We start from the raw sequence: 19,859 nt of genomic DNA, 5'->3' as shown, positions 1-19,859 counted from the left end.
GCAAAAGTAAGTGAAGGCTGATGAGTAAAACGGCCGAGCGCGTTTAGAGGCACACATAAATAAAAAACAGAAAAGGATAGAGTAAAAGTTGAAGGATTGGTGAGGCAGAACAAATTCGAAACCTGATTGGGCAACTGGGGTGCACTGTACTCAGACTATATTACCCAACAAACACGTGTCAAGGGAGTGAGTAAAAATGGTGAATTATATCTGGTGACAGCACTACACGTGGTAAAACCTGCCACCTCTCTCTCTATCTCTCATTCATTTATTTTCTTAGCCTATGCATGCTAAAATTTATATATATATCTATAATCTCTCTAGCTAGATAGTAGAAGATTATTAGATACTTTCTCACACTTGAAGTAAAATCATGTCAAGCTCTTCGTCAGTGGATCCAAGGCAGGTTGATCCATTGATAGTGGGTAGAGTAATTGGAGATGTAGTTGACATGTTTGTTCCAACTGTAACCATCTCTGTTTCTTATGGTTCCAAACATCTTACCAATGGCTGTGATGTCAAACCTTCTATTGCTTCTCATCCTCCTCTTGTTCTTATCTCTCCTGGAAATCCTGATTCTTTCTATACCCTTGTATGTATACATATATTTCTTTTTGACTTATTCTTCTTGTAGTTAGTTTTTAGTTGCATGTTAATGGTGGGTGGGTGGTTGATGCATGCAGGTAATGACTGACCCTGATGCACCCAGTCCAAGTGAACCCACCATGAGAGAATGTCTCCATTGGTAATCAATTATACTTTATAAGCCTTTGTTTAACTCTTCTCTTTTTCGTTCTCTCTCCACATGGTAGGTATATATAAAAAAAAAAAACTATTCATCACCATTTGGTTCCTCCCGATATGATAGGGCGACATATCACTTGAGCATATATTCTAACCATTCTCTCTCCATTTGTTTCAAGCTCACTTGATATGTTGTCACATCAGGTTGAAAGTGGGGGAGAGACCATTTCTTCTCCCGGGAAACAGGGGTTGAGTCTTATATGGAGAAGAAGATGATATGTATTAGTAATAGTAGTTGTTTTGTTTTGTGAATATATATATATATTGCAGGATAGTGGTGGATATTCCAGGTGGTACAAATGCATCTAAAGGTTAGTTAGTCATCCCTTTTTTGCATTTACTATAAAAATATGTTTCATGTAGCTAGCTAGCTAGTTAGACATGCATGTTAAAATTCATAGAGTTTTTAGGTTGATACTTTTTTTTTTTTTTTTTTTTTGGAGAATGAGCGTTGGAAGCCGATACTATACTCCAACTCAAACCCAATTGGCAATGAATTGAGAGGACCTGGACATTATATTCCTGTTACTAGTCCCTCCCCTATGTGGGCTATTCTCACACACCCCTTTGTGTGTGTGGTTTTGTTTTCGAGTGACGACAGGTGACTTTTAAGCCTATCACATGAGAACTTAAATATTTCGTAAGTATTCTTTTATAGTGGGTGCCACAGGCGGAATGGTTAGGTAAATGGGAATTCACATAACAATATGTCCCTAGTTGTTATGTAGAGCAACAAAATCGAGCATGTTGGGGGGCAAGATGTCGATGTTGTTGGGTGGTTTTGTGCCTCTCTCATCCCAAAAGCTAGCTCAAGATGTAAAAGGCTTCTCCCACGCTTATTAACACACCCCTTGCCCCTTCCACAACCAACGTGGGATTATCCTAACAGATGCCTATTCGTCGTACTTTTTCAATATCCCCACCTTTTGGGTGGGGTCGTTGAGCTTTTGTCTGGGGAAATTTGGATATTTAGGGGAGTCCTGTCTACTACGTTAAATGAGTATTTGCACAAATCTTGAATCAATGGCCCAGAAACGAACGAAAGTGTTGTCAGTTTCTTTTCGTCCCTACTAGACATATTCGTCAAAGCGAACAATAGCTCACATCTCATTATTTAGGAAGTTAATTTTGACATGATATGCAGGGAAAGAGGTGGTAGAGTATGTCGGACCAAGGCCACCAGTTGGAATACACCGGTACGTGATGGTTGTGTTCGAGCAGAAGGGGGAATTGAAGATCGAGAAGGAAGAACCTAGATCTCGTGCTCATTTCAATACTCGTAGCTTCGCTCAACAATTTGATCTTGGCATTCCTGTTGCCACCTTCTACTTCAACTCTCAGAAAGAACCTAATAGTAGTAAGCGCCGCTAAGTTATTATTCATATATATGTTAGTTTACAATATAAAGGTTTGCCATATAATGTAATTTACAGTTGAACTATTTGTGTGCTTGTCAATGCAGAAAAGATGTCGTAGTATGGGAGTGAATATATATAAATATTAACTCATTATGCACCATGTCTTCTGTTCTTCTTCTAGTTATACAAAAGATGCTCGTGGGGCGGTAGTTATGACATGTATGTTAGGGCAGGGCGACAAGTAAAGTACAAAGTGTTCTTCTTCTAGTTATACAAAAGATGCTCGTGGGGCGGTAGTTATGACATGTATGTTAGGGCAGGGCGACAAGTAAAGTACAAAGAGCACGACAATTACTTCGGTAAAATCCGTAAACAACTATATTGTATTACTATCTACAATAGTGAATTGTGGGTCTGATTCAACTATATTGTATTACTATCTACAATAGTGAATTGTGGGTCTGATTACTTACTATTGGATCCTAGAGCGGGGAAAGGTTCTACTCATCAAAGTAAAGTGCACCATTGTGTTTATGTCGTCTAGAGGGGGAAAGGGCTACTACTCATCAAAGAGAAGTGCACCATTGCATTTATGATGTCGAGGAAGATTGAAGCTAGCTACAAAGTTTAGCTAGCAATAGTCTGGCATCTCACATCTAGAAAGTGTCAAGACTAGTAAACAACTACTCTCAAAGTCTAATGCAAAAAAAAACTTACTCTCAAAGTACATGTAGGACACTTACCCAACTAATTTTAACATGTTCCCCAACTCTTGCTTGACCCTTGGCCGGTTGGCCCTATTCATAGCACGTACCCCTCAATGGTGCAACACTTATATTTTCTTTTTCTGTACTCGTCAATAAATTCTGAAACTTCCTTGAGAGTTTCTAGAGGAACAATCAAGATCTAAAACTTCCAAGAAGTGAAAATTCTACAAACAATACAAAGTTATTATTGGGATCGGTGCTACAAATAGTTGCAAAGTTTTAGTAATAAACATGCAGGCAAACACCCAATCCGATAAAGCTATAACTATAAAACTGATCGAGGTATGCAAAATAACAGTTCACAAGATGAGTATTGATTGAATATAACATTGTACAAGAGATTATTCTCTATTTGGTTTACCTATTGGGGTTTGTAGTAGCCACCACCACCACCTTGATGAGGAGGATATTGCCCGGGAATACTATATGGTGGTGGAGGATGTGATCCAGATTGTTGTGCATGTGCGTTATAGTATGGGCCCCGCCATCCGGGATAAGCCGGTTGGCCGTACTCGGGTGGCGGTTGTTGGGATTGTTGGGGCGGATAAGGGCTACCAGTTGTCGGCAAATGGTAAGGAGGTGGTTGTTGTTGTGGAGAAGCATACGACGGAGGAGGATGAGCATACCCGGCGGGTGCAGTCGTTTGGCCCGTCTGCTGATGATAGTATGGCGGTTGAGGATGGGAAGCATTCGGAGGAATTTGCGGACCTTGAGGCATGGAAGCTCTTGTCTGTTGACTCCCAACCGGAGGGTAAGGTTGGCTCTTACCGTCCTGGAAGCTGAGACCTGATATTTGTCTCTGAACATCATCGATCATTTCCCTGCACTGAATGTTTCTGGTCATAACAAAATCACTACACTGCTGCTTTATGTTCGTGATTGCATCCTGTTCGAGAAACCAAGAAATAGATCAATACCAAACTCAAAAGTCCTGTTTTCAGAAAGAAATACAAAATGAAAAAATAATGATGACATAAGGAGAGTATTAAGAAGAAACTAAGAGGACCAGAGCAAATAGAGGAATGAGAAGAAGAATCCATGAGAGGTAAGCAAGATTATTTGATGCAACAATATGCATTTGGTTTCTCTTCAACCTTCTTACCAGTTCCACTAAACTTCCAAATTTGAAATACTCAAGAACTTGAGACAATTATGAAAAGTTTAATGAGAAAATTTGCTAAAATGTTCTTCCATGAAAGTTGTCCTAAAGGATAACTCTGTTAGGGATCATCAGAAGTTCATCACGTTAACTTACACGAAAAGCATGCCACTTCGGTTCCTTGATAGCAACTGAAAAATGTTACCTATTATTTCTCAACTCCTATGATTTAAATAGCTATTCGCAAGTATCCGAAAATTATCACAGCTCTTCCATTCTTGCAATTATTTGCACTTATAAGCTTAAGCTTTTTTGGGATTTATGCATGGGCAGCCACTTGGAATGATGCAGTAAGCACCAGAGGACTTCGGTATACGACCAGGACTTTATACAAGAAAACTTTCAAATGGGTATTACTTTCCATGCATATCACAGTGATGAGACTCTTTTACTTTCTTAAAATGGAAAGTGTTAGTTCTCACTGGTAAAATTTGAGTTGTTGATGGCAATAAAGCAACATAATATCACAGTCATGAGACGTCATCACAATAAAGCAATAAACTAGATCAACATGAGTAGGTGAAACTAAAACCATATAGCCAAGAAAAGGTAGAATTCTTTTTTTACCTGTAGAGTAACATAAAATTTCAGTCCTTCATTAATGTTGTCCTTGATTTCTCGGAACTTTGCTATGGCAGCTGTGATCTGTTTATAGCTTTTCTCACGAGATGCTGAAAAAGAACAGGGAAGCAATGTAAGCTTGGATTTCTTTGGTCAAATATTGTCAAAGCGAAGTTAGCACTACCGATTAACAAGAGGCAACCTACTGACTAAATATAAAGCATTGCTAATGAGAGAAAAATAAAGTTTTCAAAAAAAGAAATCTCGAATGCAAACTACATTCTTAAAAATTAGAATACTTTAACGGTTTAACTAATCGATTACAGTTCAAATGTAAAGGTAATTCTTTAAATGGAATTTAATTTGTAAAAGAACTTTTCTACGACCTAAAACAATTTTAGAAGATGCCAACACTCCCTAAATAGCAGCCTTAGGTAAATGGAAAACATAACTTGTTTTTAGGGAGGGCCAAGAGCCTCATGACTGACAAACCTCGCTCTCTTCCACTGAAAGCAACACATGACACCACCCAGATGATACACTTATAGACTTATAGTTGCATAAGAATCAAAATTTATAACTAGGCCCTTAGCCAATATTACATTTCAAAGCAAATACAGACAGAAAAACTAAGCAAGAATAATCGCGACTCAACCATGGCCTAGTACTGTGATTGTAATATAGTGTACTCACCTTTGTAGTCTTCAAGATTAAATATAGCAGCAAATTCATCATTTTGAGCCTGTCAAGGAAGGACGACACAACATATCAGAAAGGAGTGCTAATAGACCATTTTCAAGTGAATGGCTTTGATCAAGAACCAATTTGGTACTAAGAACATGAAGAGTTTTAAGGAGATAAAGCAAGTTATTTGCAACTACCAACTAGTGAAGCAGAGTCGTTTCATATACTACACAAAAGAGTACCTGGATTTTTATTAACAAATGTTCTTGTGCCACAATATTTTGAGAAATTTCCTCACACAAGTGGTCATATTTTGCAATTTCTTTCCTAAAAAGATCCTCATATGACCCAGTAGATGTCATTAACTTGGGTAGTATATCATCCTGCAACGGAACACAAACAAACAAAAAAGGTTCACTTCATTTTGTAAAAATGTTTGCAGCTGTGAGAAACCTTCAGAAAAGAAAACAAAAGACCATATCAGGAGTTCTAAGCACACCTTCCTCTTCATCTCTTTAAGCATGTCCTCTAGACCGGCACGTTGTGCACCAAGGTTCTCCAAATTTCTCTGAATCATAGATAAGCACGTAATTTATAAAGATATCTGTATTACAATGTACTATATGTAGTTGACCATTAAGTTAATGTCTTAACGGGAAAAGTTACATCTATGAAATCGTAGATTATAAGTTAGATCTCTGTTAGATATGAGTTTATGGAATACTGAAAAGGCCACCGCTTTGGGAAAACAAGAAAATTTTCGAATGAAAATGTTTTGCCCATATTTTGTGCTTCCCCCAAGCCCCCCACCACCATTTCTATTTCATGCCGGTAAGAGAAAAAAAATATAATACAAAGTGGAAGAATAAGCATCACGCACAAACAGACACAATATTGTGTTGCAATTTTTCCATCATATATCCACAATTACAATAATTTGAGATGACGCAATAAATGTGAAGTAGAATTAGTTTTTACCTACATCACGATGCGGGCAAGGTTTTAAAAAACTGTCGTATCATACGCCTCGAGGCGCGCATCGAGGCGAGGTGGTCCCGTGGCGCCTCAAGGCGTACGTTTTTTTAGGTCAGAAAAAAAGGCATTAGTTTTAGTCATCTTCTTCTACTTTTCTTGTTGGTTCATGACTTGCTGCTACAAGTCAGACTCTCTCTACTTCTTTAGTCATCTTCCATCTCTTCTACTTTTTGGCAAGTGTTTCTCTCTCTACAATTTTGAGAGCATCGAGGCGTGCCTCGAGGCACCGCCTCGCCTTGTGAGAGCAAACCGCCTCGAGGCGTAAAATCGTATTTTCAAACCTTGGATGCGGGTAAGAGAAGAACGAAAGCATCAAAAAAAGACTTGAGAATAAAATGGTAAAAGAATTAAAAGAGCAAAATGGAAACAAGAGCAACTACTTATAAAACCTGGGATTATGTAAAAGCGTAGAAACTAGAACGTTACCAGACTCTGCTTCAGCGATCCCACAATAGCATCTTCATTCGCATCCAGTGACATTATTGGCCTTGCAAGAGTTGGAAGTGCAGATTCTATCTGAGCCCATATAAAACTATATAAGGATCTATCAACAGTTCAACACAGCATCTTCATAAAATAAAACACATCGTACTAACCTTAAGACCAAGATTTTAATCATGTAATTCAAGAGAGTTTACTAATTAAGATCACATGGGGATCAAAAGAATTTGCCTACTTAAGAAATACTAGCAAACAGTTGCAAGATCCAATTCATACAACATGAGAGAACAATAACTAAACACTAAAAGCAGTACTTCTTCAATTTTTAGTCAGCTTACGCCTTGCTATTAGCTCATTAGTTCAGCTGAATAATGGAGGCTAAGAGGCTCTGAAATAAAAAACAGAAAAGATAATTCCTCAGTGATTCTCAATGATATAAAGAACCTTGCAATCCTCATCTTAGACTCAACAACTCTACAATCATTCTTACTCTAAAGAGATCATTCTTTTCTCACTGACAGCCTAAGCTGGTTTAGTAAAAAAATAAAAAACACGTCTTCTATTGGTCCATTAACAACAAGCAGAGCCGTCAAGATAATCATATTTTGTATTACTGGAATATTATAATTTGTATTGATATGACCGCTATCAGGAGAAATTGGAATTACTAGAATATTTATGTATTTCAGCGTCAGTAGCTACTGGACCAGTCAGTCAGTCACCTCTTTTTTCATAATAATATAATATCAAGGCAAAATGTAATATTCTGATTCAGAGTTAGTAGCACATGAATTCTCCAGATTTTCACTCGTTCTGTTCATTCTTTATCCATTTGTTCTTTCCTTTGCTTTCTAATCTGATCATTTTTTTTATATGTATTTTTTCAGTACTTCACAAATCTCTCTTATACAACCAAGTGCTTATGTTTAGCCTCTTAATGGTGAAAGATACGTCAAAACTGAAATTGAAGCACAAGAGGTGGCCTTCAAGTCATATCAGACTTATCAGTCAGGAAAACAGAAAGGGGGGAGACATACCGGACGCCTGTCAAGGATTTCCATGAGCGATGCATGATCCCTCACAGCACGCTCAATCCGGGCATCACTGTCTGCAGCTTGCTTCAAATTAGCAGCAAATCTGTTCAATCTCTCTAGTAAATTCTTTGTTAAAGTGCTAGACTGAGGTCTAGTCCATCGTGTCCCAAATTGGGTACGAAACTGAGCATCCTCTCTTGCTTCTTTCTGCAAAAGCTCTTCAGTATGGACCAGTAATTCCTGGTTCACCCTCCTCAAATCCTTAAGTTGCTGCAACTCGGGTTCCAGACCTGATGGGCCGCCACTGATCTGGACTGCCTCCACGTCTTCTTTAAGGTCTACCGGGAGACAAAAGTTTCCTTCCAATGCAAGAATAGAATCAGGAAGGTCCATTTCCTTAAGCCGCACCCGGGTTATCTCACTACCTTGCTGCAGTTTCTCGGCTTGTGTTCGGATAATCTCATCAACCATTTCAGTATATCTAGATAGAGCCTTAAAAGAACTGTCAGGAACAAGAGACACAAACATCTTCTCTTTGCTTGCATCCAAGGTTTCACTCATCACCATGGATTTCACTAGAGAATGTGCGGGAAGTGGTGATAAGGTACTGGCTGCAGGAACCCTCATTAGATAAACTCTATCATTCTCCTTGACAGCCCTTTCCAAATTGCGGTTTAGATTGGCTTCCAACTTATTAACTGCATCTACAACCTGTGCGTTGACACCTTTTGTGGCTTTCTTTGCATCTGCCAAAGCACTAATTCCACTCTTCAACCGCGCAATTTCTTCCGCAATCTCTTCTTTTTCATGAAGTTCTAAAGCATATCTGTAACAAGCTTCCGCATAAAATTGACCTGCCTTTAACTGCACATGATGTATCCATGTCCGGTCGAAATGCTGGTTGAGAGGAGCAACATTCAGTGCCGCAAAAGCTTCCTCATAGTAAAGGCCAACCTGTATCCGATCCACATAACATGTATATAAGACACAACCCAAATAAAAAAACTGTAATAATCACAGAACAAAGACGGCTCGGGAGAACAGAAAAATACAAGCAGGATATTACTATTTGTCGCATGTGAGCAGAGAGGTGGCCAACTAAATTTGTAGCCTCAACCACTCTGAACATGACTAGTTACTGCTTGATGTCTTCCCCATGTTCATTGACATCAATATGTCGGGAAACCCAAACAAATATCATATGACCGTTTCCAGATTACCCGGCTCTATGATAATGTGATTGTGAGGCATGAACGATCCATGCTTGTAAGGAGTAGAGCAATGGAACAATATTCTAGACTGAGGCGTATTTGTCCCTGATCATACACTTATCTAAGTAAACACTGATAAATTTGTGGTCATCCAACTCAAAACCAATTCGCTATAGTGAAGAGGAGCTAAACATTATATTCTTGGTTACTAGAGTACTCAATGTAGGACCATTTTATTTTCACATGCCCCTCATCGTTCTTTGAGACTAACATGTATCTTACTTCGAATACTTTCTTTTCGGGTGACTTGGAACACGTGTGGCTTATAAACCCATTAAGTGTGGCCTAGCTCTGATATCATGTTAAATTTGTGGTCATCCAACTCAAAACAAATTGGCTGTGAGTGGACACGACCTAGACAGTATATTATTGGTTACTAGAGTACCCATTCCCAAAGTGGGACTATTCTCACAAACATTTCCAAATTTTCGAACCAATTCCAATTTCAAAAGAAACAACAAATTCTTTTGGGGTTCTCCTAAAACGTCAAATGTTAAGTCACAAATCATTTCCACTCTTAATAAATCACTGATTTACAAGTTCTGGTGTTTCTTGGTTAAAGTAGAAAGAATTGATGGCCTAACATGTAAAGAACCTAACTTTAATGATCAATTACAAGAAATCTATAATTAATATTAAAGAGAATAGTGAAGAGTGAGTCTTAGAACTAACCTGCCTAGAGACCTTTGCACAAAGACCCGGAGTTCTTCCTTCAGAGGTGACTTTCTCAAAGAAACATTCTTGAGCTTGAGCAAGCATAAGCCTTTCAAGCATTCCAGCACACTCAGCAGAAATATCAACAGTACTTGATTGACCGATAGAAGCTTTCATTGAAGCATTATCTCTAAGAAAAGCAAAAGAACCAGCAGAAGCCATAAATGAATTACAGGCAACTTTCAAACCATTAGCTGAAGATCTATCAGCAGCTAAAGCAATCTGACTATAAACAGCACCAAGATTAAACAAAATCGCAGCTTTCTCTAAATGAATATTCTGTTGTGAAGCTTTCTGCTTCTGTTTAAAAGCATCATACCAAGTAAAAGTAATTGAATTGATATGATCTCTATCAGGAGAAATTGGAAACCGAGATTCCATCACAACTAAGGTTTTGAAATAGGTTTGAAGAAGATCACGACGGATATCTGGAGTATCGGTGGATGAACGTTCGATATCAGAGCGAAGTTGTTTAACAGTTTGAAGATCGTCTTCTAGGTTTTGTGCTTCACGTTCGGAGTAGTGAGAAGCTATGTAGTTACGAAGTGGACGATAGATCTCGACTGAAACTGTTTTTTTCTCGTGAATTGCTAACATCACGTTAATGGCCGCTGAGAGATTTGAAGCGGCCATTTCTGTGTTTACTTGTTGTCTTGATTTGAAAGAAATTCAATCGATTTGATAGATAAGAATTGGAATTTAGAGAGAGAGAGAGAGAGAGAGGGGGTGGAATTGGTTTCTTCGTCCTTCGGGAAGGAAAAGAAGAAAAGGTTGGATTGGGGCTTTCTCTTTCTTTACACACTTGCCGGTCTCGGGGTCTTTCCCCGTATTTTCAGTGTCATGAACAGATGAGTCTATCTGTTTTGGATTGTTTTAATTTCACTCCCACTTATTAAATACTAATTTAAATTTAGTCCCATTTCTAGTTGCATCCCATTTCTTTATGATTACCTATATATTTTATTTTTTAGAGACAAAGAGGCTCTTCTTTTTTTTTTGATGAGAGACAAAGAGGCTCTTCTTGAATAGGGAAAAGAGTTGCTTTTCTATTCAACCAAATTTCACTAAGTTTTAGGACTAATGTTCAAAATAATTTTTTTCCTATCCCTAAAATATTTCGGGGTCGTAGCTCCAAAATTGAGATTACAGATTGAAACGGTTCACCCAACCTATCTGAAAGTTGTGCTTTCCGTACATATCTTTTCTTCTTCTCTTTGTACTTCTTCGTTTTTCCTCTTCTCCTCTGAAAATGAGATGGAGAAGAGGGAAGAAATAACCCAAATCAGCTGAAGAGTATGAACAACTAGATACTGACTATAAGGAACCGCCCCCGAAAAGAATACATAACTTAAACAACGTTTGCCATCAAATGTTGCTCTGAACATAACAAGTTTCTGCCTCATACAGCTTGGGTAGTCAGGGCAGGGATAAGCTTGAGCTCTGACCAGTTAGATTCCATATAAAATTCATTAACTAGAAAGATAACAGACGAGGGCGTGGGAGAGGGGGTGCAAGAGGTGCCGTCTCACCGGGCCTCCCTCTCCCAAGGGGCCCCATCGTTCTAACTTGTAAAGGCGAATACAACCTATCCATAGATGGACTCTGAAAATAAACTCGCATCCAGTTATGAACAACTATTAGTGTGTAGCCTAACGGATGTTCTTCTTAATTCGTGTGTGAGAGGTTGGAGGATTGAGTCCTCCCCAAAGCATATTTTTTATCAGACAGTTCCCAAACTAAGTTCCGCTCCCGTTGTTATACTTCTTAGACGATTACAACTCACGAACATTAGTTAATATGTAGCCTTATTTTTGCGTCGAGAGAGGTCAGAGGTTTGATTACATCCAAGATTATTTTTACGTCGAATTGTTTTCCTCTTGGGTTCCAAGCACAATGATATTAATAGTTTCTTTGTCCTCGTGATGTTAGAAGTTCAGTTCCTCCTCGAAACTCTTATTTTGTAAATTTTTTTCTTTGATTAAATAAAACTGCAAAACAACAAAGAGGGTCGAACTTATATTTCACATTCTAAATAAGAGACACCGCCATATTGTAGAATGTTTTTCTTTTGTTGAGAAAACAAGGAAAAAAACGAGACTACTACTGAACCTCCGCCAGCGAGAGAAGCGACGACCCCATATTGTAGAATGTTACTTGTCTCAAGAGAGGTGAAAATACCATAAATTTTGTAGAAATTTCACGTGTCATTTTTTTTTATATATTGTTATAGGGCCTCGACTAAAACTTCGCACCGGACCCCCAAAATCTCAGCCACGCCACTGATAACAGAGATTCATCACATCGATTGCAACCCCACTTTGATAGCAAGTACAACTCGGAATTCTCACATTAAAATGCTTGTAATTTTAATACAATTATGTATCGGACAAAACCTATAACCGTAGTAGTGAATTTTGTTCCTCAGATACCAGACTCTACAACAATGAAACCTGGAATCTTTTACATTTAACACTAAAAAAATTACTAACGAAAAAAATAAACACCCACACAATTTCGTGAAGAAAAAATAAACACCAATACACTTTGCAAAGCGAAGTTTCTTCGAATTAAATTGACTCCATTTCAACTGATCTTTATTTAGCAGGCTAGTGTGTAACCAAGAAGAGCGAACTTCTTTAAATCCTCCCGTAACTCATTCACAGCTCCAAAATGAAATCTCATGGGTGATGGTGATTCACAAGTTCTGATATAGAGGATATGAATTGCACTTTCCGCAGTTACGGAATGGTGGGATCGTAGATGAGTGGTACCAGGAGATTGAAAAATAAAATCTTATATTCGTCCAAGGGTGATCAAATTGGGGGATTATTCTTGCTCAGGATGCAGGAACTCGAGATCCAATTTTCTTTTCAGATGTGATTTGTCAGCACTGCAGACAAGGAGAATTAACCATCATCAAACCTGAGTAGACGACTGAATAATGTCATACCGACCACAAAATCGCGTGTGAGTCTGTGACGTTGTCCGTGTATCAGCTGCCACATCAGTGTGGTCATAGAAGTGGTTCGTCTATCATTACACTAAGAAACCGACTTTGCTGGACTACTTATATAGAATTAGAACCTCGTGAAGAAGTTCATAGTTCAAGTTATGTTGTGGTGTTTCCTTTTATGTAAAACGTTTAGTTGCGCAAAATTGGTACAGATATTTGTATGCATGTTTAAAACAAAAAACACCCGCACCATATTTTGCCATATTTGTGTAGGCTAACTGTGAAGTGACTCATATAATAGCACTTAAACAAACAGCCAAGACATAAATGAGCATGTGATTATTTGCAGGAGTTCTAGCGAAACAAACCAACCATAACATTACCTGTTAAGTGTAGGTCTTGGAGGAGGCCTTGATCCGAAAACAGAAAAATCGATGGACATTGGTATAGTCTCGCTCCTCCCAGTGCTCCTCCCAGTGCTTTCACCGGGTGCTTGCCGGGTACCATTAACATGATCATCAACCGCATCATGTCCATCACGTTGTGGCATTACTCTTCTTAATTTTCTCGGAGGAGACAACACAGTAGGACCGTCTTGTGGTGGATTAATGTCCGAAGATTTAGAATCCCCCTTAGGGGGAGGTCTTGGTAGAAGTGCTGGTTTTGTTGGTGCAGGTACAGTCGAGAAATACCTGATAGAAAGAAAGGCACAAACAATAAAAACCAGAATGACTGTTACAATTCCGATTCGAACTGATTACATTTTTCCACATACCGGTGTTCCAATGCCTGTTCCGCAGTAATTCTTACATTTGGGTCATAAGTGAACATCTTTGTTAATAAATCCAAAGCATCATCACTTGCCATTGGAAACAATGAACGAATTGGAGGTGCAGGAACGAATTGGTACTCCACATAATCAGGAAGGTTAACCATATCAGGCCACTGAGAAGGCTTTGGAGTCCCAAAAGCTGCAAAAATCTTTCCTAATTGATCAATATCACTGGAACCCTGATATGAAAAAGCAAAAAGAATCGAACTCATCAAGATTTGGACATAAAGACGCAGAGCATATAAACAAGGAGTATCACAGAAGGGTTTATCGATGTAAGACACCCTGCATCACCAAGACCTAAAATTCAGGAACGCTAGTTTAAGATGAAGATTAAACATATTGTTCAGCCAAAAACTTCTCGTTATCCTAAATACCTAGGGTTCTACCACTCACAAGAAGAAGCTAATAGCTAAACAAAGATCTTGAACTAGATCAATGAACGATCATCACAAAAGAAAATGAAATAAACAAAAGATGACGATATTTATATGTTTTATCCAGGTCCTTCACCGAATTTGTCTTCGTACACCAAACTTGACATACAGAATAGGAACACATTCAACGACTAAATGATCATCTCGTGGGGGACTTCAACTTGGCACATAATTTACTGGTAACATGGGGACTTGATTGACTGAAAATGTAATGTACCTAAAAGTTGGCTGTAGGAATCAATTGACGTAGGAAAAGAATTGAAGTAAACATAGTAACTACTGTACCACCATTTTTACCCTCCATAAGCTGGTGATGGTACATAACAAAAATTGGGGATAGATTGATGATATCCCAATTCCATAATGCCAACACAAAAGGCAATAGTGTTACTGGAAGTTAGAACCTCATGAAATGAAATTATACAGTTCTTAAATTGGCAAAAAAGAAAAAAGTAATGGCCATGAAGAACGTAGGTTCCACCTGCAGAAAAGGCCGTCGGAGGAGGAGCTCAGCAAATATGCAAGCTGCAGCCCAGACATCTACAGCAGATCCATATTGTTTGGTACCAAACAGCAGTTCAGGTGCTCTGTACCATCGAGCAAAAACCTACTCAAATATAATTGGTCATTTTAAAACTCAGAGATAAGATGTATTTTCGTAGTTGAAGGCTTGAAGCATAACTATAAAGTTAGACGTAGAATTTGGTACTTCAGAAAGCAAGGTTTTCACATATAGCAGCCGAGTGCTGATTGTTGAGACCACAGGATCCAATAAACCAACCTCGAAGAAGTAAGTTCATTGCAGTAGGGCAATGTGTCGAGAAGAACATAGCCTTCTTTTAAGTTTCATATTAGGCCAAGCCGCATATGGAAATATCACGAAGGAGAAAGCCTTCTCCCATTCTTCTCTAGTTAGACTGTTAGAGATTAAATATTTGAGTAGCTCCTACTGGTATTATACCCGTCAGCCAACATTAATTCCAACCCCAAGTTACAAGGAAATAAGTCTGTGGTAAACACATGACACATCAACACGTGAATATGTTTCATCCTCAGAAATACAGTCAGTGGCACAAAATTATATTCTCAGGTGACAAAACATATTGCTAAAATGACAGATATGCCAAGATCACGGGAAAAACTACACTGTTCTTTTATTTTTTTTCCATCTCCAAGTAATATAATCAATTCAAACAATGAAAGCAGAAAAACAATGATGATGGATAGTAGTCTCAAAATTTCCGCAAGTTATACAAATAGATTATTTGAATTTTGGAGAGTCATCACATACCTGATGAGTGAATTTACGATCTGGGCTCCCAAAAATCCGTGCCAATCCAAAATCTGCTAACTTGAGCTGCCCATCAGCTCCTATAAGTAAGTTGTTTGGTTTCATATCCCTGTAAATGGAGGTTAATATGTTGCATACAAAAAGTGATTTATAGTTCCTATCAGTCAGCAAATATTACCTATGTAAAACCCATTTCTTGTGGCAAACAGCAAGCCCTTTTAATGTCATCTGAATGTATGACTTCACATCAGCTGGTGCAAGAACAATGTTTCTATCACGAATCACAGCTTCCATGTCACTCTCCATGTACTCAAACACAAGATGTAAGTTATCCTTGTGAGGAAATGCATCGATCAATTCGATTATATTTGGGTCCTTCAACTCTTTAAGCAATTTAATTTCCCTTAGTGCAGTAAAATTAACACCTTCTTTATACTTTCCTAATCTAATCTTCTTAATAGCAACTATCTGCCCCGTCTGCACAATCAAACAACAATTGTTTTAGCTAGGTTTCCATGATGAACTATTTCTTCCAAAACCAAGAACCCTAAAAATGAAAGAGTATTTCAAACAAACACCAAAAACCCAAATTCATTTTGTAAGGTGGAGTAAAATGTGCACCTTCCCTGCACTTTTTGGCTACTGAATTTTCACAAGGTTGCCTGTCTATAAAACATCACTCATGTAGCCAAAAAAAACTAAAAATACCTAGAACCATAAAGATTAAATTCAAGCAGAGGGAAGATGTAGTATGGAATCTGTACAAACCCTAAATAGATAAGGAAAACTATGGGGAAACAATCAACAACTGAGAAGTTCAATTTCCTTCAGTACATTCAAATATACACAGTTTCATCATTTTGATTTAACTGTGACTATCTATAACGTTAACAGAATCAAAACCCATTTCTCAAAATCTAGCTTTTCAAACTGAAGTTTTCTCTGGCACAAAATATTTAGTAAGGGAAAGATGAGAATTTGTTGAGATAAATCTGGTAAAAACCCTAAATTATATTAGTTTAGCGACGATGAAACAGGGTAAATTTTACCTTGTTATCGACGGCCTTGTTGACAACTCCATAAGTACCCTCACCGACGATCTCTCCCTTATCGTATCGATCTGAAATTTTCTTTGATAAAAAGTGAGAAATTTCAGCCATTGTTGTCAATGATCAACTACTCTTATTAAAAATTTTGTTTTAGGGTTTCATTTGCGAAACCAGAGGAAATGACTGGGTTTCAGCCATAGCCAGAGTGAGAGTGTGAAAACGGAGGCGTTGATTAACACAAAAACTTGGCCAAAAAGGGGAGGAAAATAGTTAGCGTTTGCTGATAAAAAAGCAAAAGAGAAAACAGCTTTTCTAAAAATTTGTTTTTTATACACTCTGACATTCATACAATTTGAATGAGCAATTTAATAATGAGTTATTTGTTTCTTGTGGCCCGTATTTTGTGACCAGCTTCTCTTTTAGTCCTCTATTTTTCGTAAATTTAAAATTAGTCTTCTTTTTTTCACGGTTTAGTTAGCTTTGGTGTTTAAATGTTTTGTTTTCATAATTACACTTCTTATAAAAGCAGTTTTAAAAATTCAAAATCAGCCCTCTTTTAAATATGGGTTAATACTCAAATAGTTCTAACTTTTTGAGAATTAACTTGGGGGTCAAAATGCAATTAATTCTAAAAAGTTTATAAACATTAAAGCCACCCATATCTCCCTCTCTCTCTCCTCCATTTCATTGCCTCTCTCGCCATCTCATCATCTTCTCCGTCGAATATCGCCGGCCAGCCAAATTTTATCGCGACCTTCAAACTTAAAAAACAAAAAGAAATATTTCTCTAATCTCTCCTTCCTCTTTCTTCTCTATCTTCCTTTTACTTCTCTCTCTCTCCCTCTCTCTCTCTCTTCTTCCTCTCTCACTAAATATTGTCGACGAAGGGTCTAAAAAAAGAAAAAAATTAGTTTGAAGGTCGCTGGGAAATTTGGTCGGTCGACGGCCTCCGACGGAAAGATGATGAGGTTACGAGAGAAATGATGAAATGGAGGAGAGAGAGGGGGAGAGATGAAGTGGCTTTCATATTTTTAAACTTTTCAGAATTAATTGCATTTTGGCCCCAAGTTAATTCTCAAAAAGTTGGAATTATTAGGGGATTAACACATATTTTAAATATGCTAATTTTGATTTTTTTAAAATTATTTTTATAAGAAGGGTAATTTTTTAAACACTAAAGTTAACTGATGGTGTTAACAAAAAAAAATGTCAATTTTGAATTTATAGAAAATAAGGAGTCAAAAGGGAAACTGTCACAAAATATGAGACCAAGAAGGAAATTATTGCAACGGCAAGGCAATATTTGGATCGAGGAGTCATGTGATGGTTTTTGGTGCAGGAAATCTACATCAGAATCAAATTCCTTTTCGAGGTCCCAGACCACGATACAGGGGTTTCCTTTCTCTTTTTTTTTTTACCTCGTGACATTTATATAACAAAAAATTACATGGATTGAAATACAACTACAACAATGATTGTCAACAATAAAAAAAAACTACAACAATGATGACAAAACCAAAAATACGGCATAAATACCACACTCCTATGGAGTAGTTGTCTACTATCCGATCCCACATAGACTGCCAATTCAATTTTTTTTTTTTGTTGAACAAGCTTTCCATTAAATAATCATAACGTTATTACAATATTTATCAACCAAAATACAAGGAATGTTACTCCACTTTTTATTTCTATTCTTCTTTCCGGCCCATTTGGCTAGCTTGTCTGCATGCGAGTTGAGCTCTCGTTTGGTGTATTTGAATTGAACTTTCTCGAAATTTCTTCTGATTTCACGAACTTTATTGATATGGATCATCGATTACCAGTGGACTGAGTTCTTCTTTTTGTTGAGTTGATTAATAATATTGATGTTGTCACTTTCGATGATGATTGACTTTAGATTATGTTCTTTCGCCCATTCAAGACCGTGTAATATTGCCATTGCTTCACTTTCTTCACTGTTTCTCGCCCTTGAAGTTTTAACTTGCGCTTCGATGAATTTAGATTCAGTGTTATGAGCTATTAAACTGATTCCCACATTGGATGTTACATTAATGAAAGATGCATCAACATTAATTTTTATGAATTGAGCAGGTGGAGGTTGCCATTTTTCTACTGTTGTTTGTTTCTTTTCCCCTGTGATTTTGTTGTTTCTAGGAAACGAAACAATCATTTTGATAATTTTATTCAGGTCATTTAACTCATGTTGAAAACAGTGGTCGCATCTAACTTTCCATAATATCCAAAGAATGGTTGCGAAGTGTATATCTTCGCTGGTATAACAGAGTTTTGAATCGTTTTCCCATGAGAAGATCCAACCAGAGATTGAAGTAATGTTCTCTGATATAATATTAACAAAAATGATGCTATGCCCGGTTGAATCCCGGCCTCAATCCCGGCCGGGTGACTTGGCAGTCCAACCGGGCATGCATCATGAGTTGGCAGGAACAAAAATGAGGGAAAATTGGCTATTTCGTTTTTGATCCCTCCAATTCACTCCTATTCAAAATAGGTCCTTTTAGTAAACCAAGTTTTTATTACTCAGACCAATCCATTTTCTAGGGCAAAATCGAAATAGCAGTCCAGCCGAATTTGGGAGCTACCAAAAATCAAGGGTTTCATTCTTCCTTCTTCCTTCTTCCATTAACAAAGGTAAGAGTTAAATCTCTTCTTCTATCATCATCTACCTCTCTTACCTCTTTCTCTTTAGTAAACCAAGCTTTTATTACTCAGACCAAGTTATTTTCTAGGGCAAAATCGATTTTGCAGTCCAACCGAGTTTGGGAGCGAGCAAAAATCTAGGGTTTCATTCTTCCTTCTTCCATTAACAAAGGTAAGAGTTAAATCTCTTCTTGTATCATCATCTACCTCTCTTACCTCTTTCTCTTTACTAACTCTCTTTAGAAATTTCTAATTCTATATCTCTCTCTCTCTACGAACCCAAGCTTCATCTTAGGTTCGATTTCAAGCTTGGTGTTGTCATCCCGCCACTTCGTAACAACATCTTGGTTTGAAGGTACTTTGTTGTTATCTTTTCAACTCTAATTTTTGAGAACTAAGAATTTCTGCCGTTGAGTTGAGAACAGGTTCCGAGAAGTAAAAATACACAAGTAGGTTCTTATGGTTATTAGTTGCCTGAACTGTTCTCAGCTCATTATTAAGTCGAATTTGCTTTTCCGGTATATGAGTCCTCAAGTCGAAAGAGACACTCCTTCTATCTGAAGAATCAAGCACAGAAAGGTTACCCGAATGATGAGAAAATGAAAAGCTTAATGACTACTACTAATCTTGACTTGTTATCGTTAATATTAAGCTTCTAAATATATTTTGTTAAGGAAATGGATTTGAATTTTTTAAAATCGATGGAGTCGAATTATTAGTTGTTGTTGTTGTCGATGATCATTAGATTTCGTGTTTTTCTTAATTTTGGAGGTTAGGGGTCCAAGCGGAGGGATCAAGTTCTGGCTTT

At 37.6% G+C, this 19,859-nt stretch overlaps 3 protein-coding genes across 5 annotated transcripts; 1 reads left to right on the top strand and 2 right to left on the bottom strand.

Moving 5' to 3' along the window:
* Positions 1 to 294: 294 nt before the first annotated feature.
* Positions 295 to 2,375, top strand: E12A11 (PEBP (phosphatidylethanolamine-binding protein) family protein). 2 transcript variants are annotated; one of them, XM_086652801.1, is made up of 5 exons: positions 295 to 592; positions 684 to 745; positions 1,075 to 1,115; positions 1,949 to 2,161; positions 2,344 to 2,375. In XM_086652801.1, the coding sequence occupies exons 1-5, from the start codon at positions 374 to 376 to the stop codon at positions 2,370 to 2,372; spliced, it is 564 nt and encodes a 187-aa protein (XP_086508927.1). In that variant the 5' UTR covers positions 295 to 373; the 3' UTR covers positions 2,373 to 2,375. The 2 variants fall into 2 exon arrangements, with proteins under 2 accessions (XP_086508927.1, XP_086508928.1); XM_086652802.1 differs by lacking the exon at positions 2,344 to 2,375 and having other exon boundaries at positions 1,949 to 2,322.
* A 716-nt stretch (positions 2,376 to 3,091) lies between these two features.
* Positions 3,092 to 10,750, bottom strand: LOC147566319 (vacuolar-sorting protein BRO1-like). The gene is made up of 8 exons (XM_086652800.1): positions 9,787 to 10,750; positions 7,847 to 8,797; positions 6,795 to 6,884; positions 5,833 to 5,901; positions 5,576 to 5,716; positions 5,343 to 5,391; positions 4,656 to 4,759; positions 3,092 to 3,815 (listed from the first exon to the last, which is right to left on the bottom strand). Exons 1-8 carry the CDS (start codon positions 10,459 to 10,461, stop codon positions 3,291 to 3,293), a joined length of 2,604 nt encoding a protein of 867 aa, XP_086508926.1. The 5' UTR covers positions 10,462 to 10,750; the 3' UTR covers positions 3,092 to 3,290.
* Positions 10,751 to 12,145: 1,395 nt separating this feature from the next.
* LOC147566318 (cyclin-dependent kinase D-3-like) lies at positions 12,146 to 16,739 on the bottom strand. Of its 2 annotated transcripts, XM_086652794.1 has the most exons (7): positions 16,391 to 16,739; positions 15,520 to 15,818; positions 15,342 to 15,450; positions 14,532 to 14,657; positions 13,557 to 13,792; positions 13,165 to 13,473; positions 12,146 to 12,718 (listed from the first exon to the last, which is right to left on the bottom strand). In XM_086652794.1, exons 1-7 carry the CDS (start codon positions 16,499 to 16,501, stop codon positions 12,655 to 12,657), a joined length of 1,254 nt encoding a protein of 417 aa, XP_086508920.1. In that variant the 5' UTR covers positions 16,502 to 16,739; the 3' UTR covers positions 12,146 to 12,654. The 2 variants fall into 2 exon arrangements, with proteins under 2 accessions (XP_086508920.1, XP_086508921.1); XM_086652795.1 differs by lacking the exon at positions 14,532 to 14,657 and having other exon boundaries at positions 16,391 to 16,731.
* Between the last annotated feature and the right edge of the window lie 3,120 nt (positions 16,740 to 19,859).

The sequence above is a fragment of the Eschscholzia californica genome, unplaced genomic scaffold (assembly GCF_041429995.1).
Source record: "Eschscholzia californica isolate CP2 unplaced genomic scaffold, dmEscCali1.0.p SCAF_1, whole genome shotgun sequence".
Lineage (NCBI taxonomy): Eukaryota > Viridiplantae > Streptophyta > Magnoliopsida > Ranunculales > Papaveraceae > Eschscholzia > Eschscholzia californica.
Note: the sequence above shows the minus strand (reverse complement) of the source record. Positions and strands in the feature narration are given on the sequence as shown.

Bases quoted from the DNA above. Each gene is read 5' to 3' on its own strand.
- LOC147566318 (XM_086652794.1), bottom strand. From the start codon at position 16,501: ATGGCTGAAATTTCTCACTTTTTATCAAAGAAAATTTCAGATCGATAC. The intron at 15,451-15,519 runs GTAATATTTGCT...CTCCATTTACAG, and splicing joins AAGAAATGGGTTTTACATAG to GGATATGAAACCAAACAACT. The intron at 13,793-14,531 runs GTGGAACCTACG...TTTTCATATCAG, and splicing joins TCCGACGGCCTTTTCTGCAG to GGTTCCAGTGATATTGATCA.
- LOC147566319 (XM_086652800.1), bottom strand. From the start codon at position 10,461: ATGGCCGCTTCAAATCTCTCAGCGGCCATTAACGTGATGTTAGCAATT. The intron at 4,760-5,342 runs GTGAGTACACTA...GTTCTTTTTCAG, and splicing joins TAATCTTGAAGACTACAAAG to CATCTCGTGAGAAAAGCTAT. The intron at 3,816-4,655 runs GTAAAAAAAGAA...TTTCTCGAACAG, and splicing joins AATTTTATGTTACTCTACAG to GATGCAATCACGAACATAAA.
- E12A11 (XM_086652801.1), top strand. From the start codon at position 374: ATGTCAAGCTCTTCGTCAGTGGATCCAAGGCAGGTTGATCCATTGATA. The intron at 746-1,074 runs GTAATCAATTAT...TATATATTGCAG, and splicing joins ATGAGAGAATGTCTCCATTG to GATAGTGGTGGATATTCCAG. The intron at 1,116-1,948 runs GTTAGTTAGTCA...CATGATATGCAG, and splicing joins TGGTACAAATGCATCTAAAG to GGAAAGAGGTGGTAGAGTAT.